This window comes from Crocodylus porosus, unplaced genomic scaffold (assembly GCF_001723895.1).
Source record: "Crocodylus porosus isolate Cpor-Errol unplaced genomic scaffold, CroPor_comp1, whole genome shotgun sequence".
NCBI classification, from domain to species: Eukaryota; Metazoa; Chordata; order Crocodylia; family Crocodylidae; genus Crocodylus; species Crocodylus porosus.
The window spans coordinates 6063343-6073108 of NW_017728918.1; the positions used below are offsets into that span (position 1 = coordinate 6063343).

Here is a 9766-nt window from a genome sequence, read left to right on the forward strand (position 1 = left end):
GGGTACAATGCATGGAAGCATGACTGGGGTGGTTGTGATGGTGTTGGGTACAATGCATGGAAACATCGCTGGGAGGGTTGTGATGGTGTTGGGTACAATGCATGGGAGCATTGCTGGGAGGGTTGTGATGGTGTTGGGTACAATGCATGGGAGCATCGCTGGGAGGGTTGTGATGGTGTTGGGCACAACTCATGGCACAGGTGCTAACAGAGTTGCTGTGAGTGCTCCCTGGCTCCTGCTCCAGTCAACTCAGTGACAGTGAGGGAGGTGGAGGCAGTGCAAGGAACAATGTCCTTTAATAAACACTGAACTGAAAGTTGAATGAAAGCCAGAAACGTCCTGTTCTTCCCTGGTGAAGCGGTAGCCAAAACAACATTTGAACAAGCAGTAGCAAACCAGTGTAACTTATGCTCACGAACCAAAGATCAGTCCAAGGTTGTGGGCAGGGTTGGTGCAGGGCGGAGGGGAAGTCTCTGCTTTTGACTCCTTGTTTTTTCCAAAACAGAAATGAAACCAGTGGGTTCTTTTTTGTTTTGTTTTTCTGGTGTTGTATTAAAATGCAGGTTGCTTCTGCCCTGTGCTTTTTTCTGGAAGATTTTAGGGACAATTAAGGTGTGTCGACCCCACTTCTCCAGAGCTCCTGGGAACATTGATTTTAGGCATGTTCTGCCAGTCTGCACGTGGCAAACATAGGAATGAGTTGCTGATGAATGAAGCTGTCCCTCCATGGCCTCTCTCCAGCACACGGGGGAGTCCATGAGTGGTAGCAGGGATTGCCCTCGGTGCAGCTTCAGGGCCTCATTTTGTGGGGAGGTGGTGGGTGAGAGTGGAAGGGAAGGGATCACTTGTGAATCGCACACCCAGAAGTCTTGGAGAAGTGATGTAGACAAACCAGAAGAGTATTAAGATGCCTTTAGCATCAGAGCTCTCAAGGGAGTGAAACTTAAATAGCAAGGAAGGGAGGGGTTTTTACTCAGACTGTTTAAAACCCCTCCATTTTCATCCATTCAACTGAACTGTCAGACAGGCAGATGGGAAGAATAGCCCCTTTATGAATGATGCAGTTTTCTAGCCTTCTGCTGAGTGCAAAGCAAGGAATCCTTACTATTTTGAAAGGTAAAGACAAACCCAACTCTTTCTCGTACACCCTGCCACCCCCAAAAATAACCAAACCAAAAAAAACCCCCAGTCTTTTCTGGACCTTTTAAGTATCTTAGATAAAAATACAATAGCACATTTCTGCTTCGTTTGCAGGCTGCCAATAAGGCACTTGGGTGTTATCATCATAAGTGTCTCTTGCAAATCAAGGGAAGTGAGTCTTCCTCTTTATTCAGCACAGCTGGGCCCTTCACCAGTTTGGGGACCCACGCTTCAAATGGAAAATAGCAAAAATGATTACAGACCTGGGAAACGTGGGTTATGGGGAAAGGCTGAAAGACCTAGGATCATTTTGTTTGCAGAAGAAAAGAGTGAGGAGAGATTTGAGCAGGGGGCTGGACTGGGTGATCTCAGGAGGTCCCTTCCAGCCCTATTTACTTCTCCCCATGAGCCTATGATCTATAGCTTGCCCAGTTGCCCAATTTAAGCTCCTGTTAGGCTCGACTTCAGGAGGGCTCTGCCTGGGTGCATGGTTCTCATTGCAAAGATGGTGTCTATCTCTTTCCCTTCTGCAGCCAACGGCAGCTATTACAGCACCCTGCAATGCAGAAACAACCACGGCCACTGCCGGAGGCTCTGCTTCCATGGTGAACAGTGGATCGGCAACTGCAATGGTAGGCATCAACACTGCTGCAAATGAAAGACGAAGCTGAGATAAAGAACCACCAGATCCCAAAGAGGAAGGAGACCAAACCAGACCTGCCAAGAGAGACCACAGCAAAGAGGGGCAATTCCCAGGCTGGACACAAGCAGCACTTTTACAGCAGGGTCATTCCACTGTAAATAAAAGTTTTGCTTTTATAAGTCCCTCTGGCTCAGTAGCTGAACTGCTTTTTCTTAGGGACATCAGAAGGTGGAAATTTCTATCAGAAGTCTAGCGCTGGAGCACTGGGTCATATAGCTGGGTTTAGTAATAGATAAAGACTTTTTGCTTCTAACTTTTCAGTCTGATGATGATAACGAGACGCCCAATCAATTATCTGACATCAGCCCTTCCAGCCATGAATCGAAAAGCAGTCTCTGTCTCAGAGATCTCACAATCTCTGTATAGATGAGACAGTCATAGGAGGAAAAGCAAGAAGTGGAGGGAAGAGAAGGTAAATGCTGAAAGAGCACTGATTTTAAGAGAATCAGCTGAACAAGTACAGGATGCCCTCAGTTATTTGAAGCTGCAGTCATGCAAATGGCAGGTTTCTTCTACTAGCTTGCATCTACCGGCATTGCACAATTAACTGGTTTCCTTTAAGCTTCGTTGAATACAGAGCTGTATATCTGCTCAGAAGTTCAATGCAATGGCTTGTAGCCTTTGGTACTGTGTTAGAAACTGTACTCTTTTTTAAGAGAGAGTATCTGTACTGTCGAGCCTAGGATGCCTTGTGTGTTACCATGACTCACAAGATGCTGCAAATAATTCAGTGACCCAAATGGCATTTTGGCAGCTGCTTTCCAAATGGGTTCAGATTACTCAGGATGTAGCTATATCTCACAGACTGTTCTGCTAAAAGGCTCCTCCCTTTTGGTTTTATTGTATTTCAGGGTTTTGCAATGCCCAGCATCGGATCAATCAATCACCTTAGCGACAGGATGCAGGAGTTGCAGAACGATGAAAAGAAAACATTTTCAATTGTTTTTCTTTCCATACTTGAAAAAGCTCTTCTTATTAAATGTTTAGTTTTAAAAATAAATGATTGGTTTTCTTTGAAGGTGCAGGAGCCCAGTCATAGATCCACAGATTGTGAAGGGCTCGAAGGCACCTCACAAGATCATCGGGTCCAATGACTCGTGATGAAATAATGAGTTAGCACCACCGTTACTAATGAGTTAGCACCACCATTACATCTCAGCATTGGATAATCACATTCTTGAAACCAGTGGTGATTTGGAGTGAGAGGACACAAGAGAAAGAGCCACGTAGATTTTAGGGTGAATGCTATATTCTGTAAGCAACTGATTTTTGTGCAAATCAAAGTTCAGTCAACACCATCAATAGAATTTGCCTTCAAATATAAAAGAAAAAATTAAAAGAGGGGAAAAAAACATTATTATAGAATATGTGTAGAGAAGAAAAATGAAGTTCAGCTGCTTAATATGCCGATACAAAGCCTAATCTAATCCCCTATGGGAACCAGCAATAAAACCTCTTCATTGACTTCACTGAGAATTGAAACAGGCTCAGGGGTGTGACCGTTATACTATTTTTCAACACTAGATGGGGATTGTAGACCACTTTCCCAACTTTGCCCAAGCAGCAAGCAAAAATGAAGACATGCTATCTCGACCCTGACATCTTTTGCTATTCCTTTAGGCTTCCCGTTGATGAGCTGCACTGACATTCGGTGCTCGCCACAACTCCGCATTTTCACAGCCCGTGCCAACACAGACCACTTATTAATAAGGCTGGATGGCACACGGTGATGCAATCATCTGATGAAGCAAACTGATGCTTAGGATAGCTTATGCTAGATACTTCTTGATTTAGTCTATAAGGTGCAAACCTACCCTGCCTGCTACACGGTGGAGCAGAAATCTGGTGAACTTTTCCAACGCAAGGCTCAGAAAGTGAGTCAGTGAAATGAAAGCATTACATTGGCCTTGAAATGAGGAGTTATTTTAAATAGTTTGGGGACTGTCGTGACTTTTGCTGCCTGGTCTATGAGCTGCACACTGCATTCAGGTCGTCTCTTCCCTGCAGCCGTAAGATCTAGAAACTTTTTGAAATGAAATGAAAGCTGAGGTTTTCCCTCAACAGCACTCTGGGAGCTGGGGCTTCCAGGAAGATGCAATATGATGGGGCCCGTGATGCAATGGCAGGAGGCAGCGGCCCTGCTTTCTGGATTCACAAACCTAGTGGGAATTTGTGACTGTTTCTCCTGCAACTGGAGTTTTGGTTCTGCTGCAAGGATGCTTCAACTGAAAGAAAAACTGGGAACTGGGTTTGCAGCTGCGACGGACCAGTAAAGCACTACTGATCTCAGTACAGCTGGGCTGAGATACTGGTGCAGTGTAGCTGAAAGGCAACCGGTGTGGAGAGCTGCACGCTGCGGGTAAAGTTGGCAGAACCGGTCCCCGGGAAGGGACGGCGTTTTCCTACAGTGACACGCGGGCTGTGGAAGGAAACCGGGACAGAGGAAACAGCCTGAACAACAGCGACAACGTCCTCCCTCGGCGTGCATCAGGCTGTGGGTGCACGTGACAGTGTCCCCATTGCTCAGCATTTTGGCCGGATAGAGCACTAGACCTGTCCCTGAAGGGGGGGGGTTCCTGGCCCTATACGCCGGTGGAAAACAGCATGCCTCCAGTGACTTAACTCTTCACCTGCACGACCCGCATTATTATATGCCGGGGGGGCTGCGGGGCTACAAAAGCCTCCTTGGAAAATCCCAAGCTTCTTCCAGCTGCAGCGTGCAAACCAAGCGCGTGGAAGCTCCTTCTCCGGGCAGCGGCCTCGCCTGCCCGAGGACGTGCTTCTCTTTGGGTTGGCCCGGGGTCAGGCACCCCTGGGGCTCATCCCCATCACCCGTCCCATCAAGCTGATAAGCCGCCCCTTGATAACGGGAGGTGCCAGAAAGAGCCTCCGGTTTCCCACCTTTTTGAAGTCTGCCCGGTGACGTTTTGCAGAGCTTTGTCGCTCTGCCAAAGTAACCAAGCTCCAGCTCGGCCTTTTCTCCCCCACTTCCCCTCAGCACCCCCCCCTTCCTCCCATTTCACTGAGCATGCACCTCTGTATGGGGCTGATATGGGCTTTGGGGTCCCACAAGTGATGTCATCTGTTTTTGGTCCAGCCGAGGAGAAGGCGCTGCTGGAGATGGCCCCGGGTGAGATGCGTCTGCCTCTACCCAGCCTGGCGCCGGCCGCAGCAGCAAGCCTTCCTTTCACAGCCCCTTCTGCACCTTATCACTGGAGAGATGACATCTTCGGGGGCGCTGTGCAGGCCGGCATGGCTGGGAGACAGGCTACGGGATTTCTGGAGGCCGCTGCTGGGAACCCATGAATGTGCATGTGTTCACGGGAGCCAGTTCCTGGCACGAAAAAGCAGGGAGATGACGTCCAGCAGGACAGAGCCAACAGCCAGACAGCATGAAAGGGAAGCTGGCTGCACGCTACAGCCAAGTCATATTCAACAGTCTCCATCAATAGGCTCAGTATTCAACTCATTCTGCTCCTGTTAAAGCTGCTGAGAGCTTAACTGCTGGTATCGATGGCCAGAGCTTCATACTTCTGAAAGGCTCAGTGCAAGGTGAAGCAGTAACCCAGGAAGGGTTAATGGATCCAGGCCTATCACAGGGCTCGGGGGAGTGCAGAAGCAGGAGGAAGCCAGGTTGCATGATATAGCATGGCATGGCATGGCATGGCATGGCAAGGCATTGCATGGCATGGCAAGGAATGGCATGGCATGGTCTGGTATGGTGTGGCATGTTCTCCTCCCTTGGGAATAGAGGCAAAATGTGTGGGGTGTGACTAGCCAGACGGCTTCTATGGAAACTGCTGTGAGATGGATAGTATGGGTCCATCTCATGGATAGTTCATGAGATGCTGCTGGGAAAAAACCCAACAACATGCCTACTTCTTCTGGAAATGTTTTTTTTCTCATCACAAATAATGCCCAACATCATCCTCCCCCTACGGCTTCCTTCCTTACCCCCATATCTGCAAAAACAGGGTGCTGGTCACAAACATTTTGGACACCGCCAGAGATGACCTGGAGTTTCTGTCTCCTGGTGCACCACAGCAATGTGGTGGCCATGCTGCACTGCTTCCCTCACCAAGGTGGGACACCCTGGTGCACGGTGGGGGATGAAGTCCAACCAGGTAGCTGGACAGAGGAAACTGGGAGTTTGAGGCATGGGGACAAGGACTTCCAGAGGAGGGATGGCTGTGATGATTTGGCACTGAAATAGTGCTGTTCAGGGCTGAAAAATGTTGGGGCCCAATTCTGCTCCACCTCATAGGCACATCAGTGATTTTAGGCACCCAAGTGTGATTCTCTTCCACCCTGTTTGAGTCCCTGAGAAACTGTTTGTGCCAACGGCTGGGCGGGTGCCCCTCTTCCTTGCAGCCCCTATACAACTCAAGCTAAAGGACGTATTAAAAAATAGATGCACTGATGGATGTTCAAGGACTTGAGCAGGGTGGCATACAATCAAGTGTTTAGACTCGTGGGGAATTTTGTCGTTGGAAACAATGGTGCCTTGGGAGATACAGGCACCTCTCCGATCCAATATTACTACTGGCAGCAATGCGACGCTCATCTTGTGTCATCTAGCCTTTGTGCCACACTGAAAACACAGCACCAACGTGGCTTTCTCAGCAGCGCAACCTATGAAAAAATAACCACGGAGCTGGATCTACCCTGTCCTTGACTTGACAGCAAGGACAGATCGGTTGAATATGGTGGGGATAATGAATTATACAGGAACTTCTCCTGTGCATAAATAAATGACTTCACTGCCCAGGCCTGTCCTTCTGGCCTCTTTCTGCTACTCACCATGGACCCCTAACAAAAATGTAGCAACAAGACCTGTTTCTCCAGGGATGAAATGCGCAGCATGGGAGGCATCCAATGCAAACATGGTAGAAAACAGCTGCAGTTGCTCCGTGAGATCTCAGCCCGGCTAGGAGTTACTTGCTGCCGGTCCTTCCAATGGGTTTTTTGCATGTTAACCTATACAGCCTGAAGCAAGAGTAGGTCCCTGGAGGACCAAATCGCTCACGTGTCATCAGAAGACGGAGGCACTGAGCACATGTCAGGAGCAAAGTCTTCAATCACCCCGTCCTCCTTGTCCAGCTCCTGGGTTGGGGCCATTCAGTGAGATTCAGAAATGGCATAAGACAGGGTGGTGTGCATGGAGAGCAGGGTGCTAATGAGGTTCTCCTGCAATTAGCTAACTAAGCATCTCCTCCTGCAATTAAAAAAATCCCAGTGGCCCCAGCACAGCAAGGAGTAGTGACAAGCTGGTCAGCCAGCCGTTCTCCAGCTCTTCCAAGTTCAACACCCGGGGCTGCTTAGCTGGAGCCGTCCTCAAGTACCTGCTCAGCAACCTGGATGCTTTGATCTCGTCAGGCCATTTATGCCCAGGCCCAGATCCCTGTGCCTAGGGCTGACGCAAAAGCTGTCATGAGGTTTATTGTCCAGCTCTGCATCCCCTTATCAGCGACTCCCACACACTGGAAATGAGATAAGCATGACAGCATTTTTTCCATTGGCTGGCTTATCATGTCTGTGAAGAGGAGCGGACGGTAGGGAGAGAGCAGGATGGAGGCTGGGAAGGGAAGCAGGCGCATAGATTCCTATCCTTTACCCACCAGGAGATCCTCATGCGCGATAAAGAAGGGGCGACAGGGTCTCAGAGAAGTCCTGGGGCTCTTGAGGTAGCTAGGAGAGACTTACAATTGCCTTGGCTAATGCAAACAGAGCTGCTTCTGCCCTAAATTACTAGGCAACGGAGGGATCAGCTGTGTTCCTGGCTATGGGGAGCATCTGCAGCGATGCTTGGCTACAGGTACATGGGTGATCAGGCTTCGTACCCCAAGGCACTCAACTGACCTCAGCAGGGGCCAAGAAGGACATTCGTGCCATGTTAGAAAACCTCTGCAGAAGTGTGGGAGGACAAAAAAGAGGAGGCTGCATCAGAAACAGAGAGGCAGCGAAGCCAGCTGCAGAGAGACCCTCACACCCCATCACTGCTCCTAAGGCAGTTTGGCCAGCCTCACTGTGTGTCTTCCTTCCCTCCTCCATCACCTTGGTGGGCAAATATCAGTGAGCAGGAGGTAGAGAAGTAGCATTTTCTCTATGAGCAGCTGAGGACCTGAGACTCATAGACAATGAGGGTTGGAGGGGACCTCAGGAGGTCACATCTGGTCCAACCCCCTGCTCAAAGTGAGACCATCCCCAGCTGTACCATCCCAGCCAAGGCTTTGTCTACCTGGGTCTTAAAAACCTCCAGGGATGGAGATCCCTCCACCTCTCTGTACAAGATTCAGAGATATTAAATGAATTCTGTCTCCCTGTATCTGACTACATCTGGTCATTTCTAGTCATCTCACCACTAAAGCAGCAGTCCTCAACCTTTTCTGTACCAAGACCCATTGGGAAACATCGATGACCCACTGCCCCCACCCCCAGCCCCCCAATGTATGGGGCAGGGGTGGGGGGCAAGTAGCCTCAAGCAACCCGAACTCGGACAGCCTGCAATGAAAAAGCCACGGTTTCCCACCTTTTTCTCCTTTAAAAGGAGCTCCCATTTTTAAAGTTTGTTCGCAGCACTTTCAAATATTCTTGAGAATATATCGGGAGCTGCAGGTGGAGCAACACCGTGCTGGAGGACACCTCCCACCCAGCGAGAGGCCAGTCCAGCACAGACCCACCTGGGGTAAGTGCCCAGTGCAGTGACCTCCAGCGCCAGCAGATGTCACACCTCCCCCCAGTGACCAGTTGAATTTAAGCCACTTTAGATTAAATTTTCCATCTCTCAGACAGAAGCGAGTTACACTTTTGTTCCCGACGGCAGTCACTGAGATGCTGAGGGTCCAGATACCACCACCGAAAACTCATTCGCTGCCCCTTTGGTGAAAAGACAAGTTGATTTGGTTTAAAAATGATGGCGGGGGAAATAACGAATACGTTTCCATTTTTATTACTCGCCTTCTGGTTTTTGCACCTCTGCTACATATTCAAGCCATGTGAGCAGGCTTTTCTTTGCTACTAACTGGGGTTTTCATAGCACAGAAATGCTTAAGTGATCGAGTGATCCTGGAAGCCGGGACTTTAAGAAAAGCATGAAACACTCCGAGGGTGGCAATAAAGTCACTAGAGCTGGCAGCCGTGTTTTCTGTTTGGAAAGCAATGCGGCGAATACGAGGGGCTGACTGATTGGAGGGGGTTCCCCCATGTCCCTACATCTAATCCAAAAGCTGCCCATGGATTGTCCCAGGTCCCAGAGATATGGATTTAACACTTCAACAGCAGCGCTAGACTCCTGCATGGCTACCGCAGAATATTTTTTCTGTGGCACAATGTGGTCATTAGAAAAATGTAGGCGCACTGACTGCAAAGATCATTTGATTTACTCTAGTTAGACACCTGGACCCTCACATTTACAAATTCATTTTGCATTGCAGATTCATTTTGCATTGGCACAAATAGCCCTGGTCTCTCCAGCATCCAACCAGGCATGCAAGCAGTGCCCTTGGTAGTGATCCCAAGGCCCACCACAGGGTAGACAAGTCTTTAAAGGCACTGTATTTTCCTGTGGAGCGACAGAGAGCTGCTACACAGAAGCTTCCCATATGCAAAGGTGACCTCTGAAATTGTGATGCCTCTGATTTTACCAGGAAACCCACACTGAGATATTTGGTGGGGGATGGCCTTTGGGAGGGCTAAGCTGCACAAAAGCCAGCTGTTCTGCTCCTGGGGGGAAAAAAACAAAAAAAGAAAAACTCACATCCAGCCACTTTGGGAACCAAATGCAGACACTGAGAAATTCCCCCTGCTTTCAAGAGAGTCAAAATGTTTCATTATGAAACAGAACATAGCCTGAAAGCCCAAGGACCCAGCTTCCCAACTCAGCCAACATCCCCAGAGGCTCACAGCTTCCAGGTCCCCATCTGT

General features: G+C 49.1%; 1 protein-coding gene across 1 annotated transcript in view; it reads left to right on the forward strand.

The window, feature by feature from the left end:
- The window catches only part of LOC109311509 (gallinacin-13-like), a 2996-nt gene extending 1025 nt beyond the window's left edge, over positions 1 to 1971 (forward strand). The window contains exon 2 of the mRNA XM_019537183.1: positions 1674 to 1971. Within this exon, the coding sequence (XP_019392728.1) occupies positions 1674 to 1798 (125 nt within the window). The 3' untranslated portion in view covers positions 1799 to 1971. The remainder of the gene's footprint in view (positions 1 to 1673) is intronic.
- Positions 1972 to 9766: the final 7795 nt, after the last annotated feature.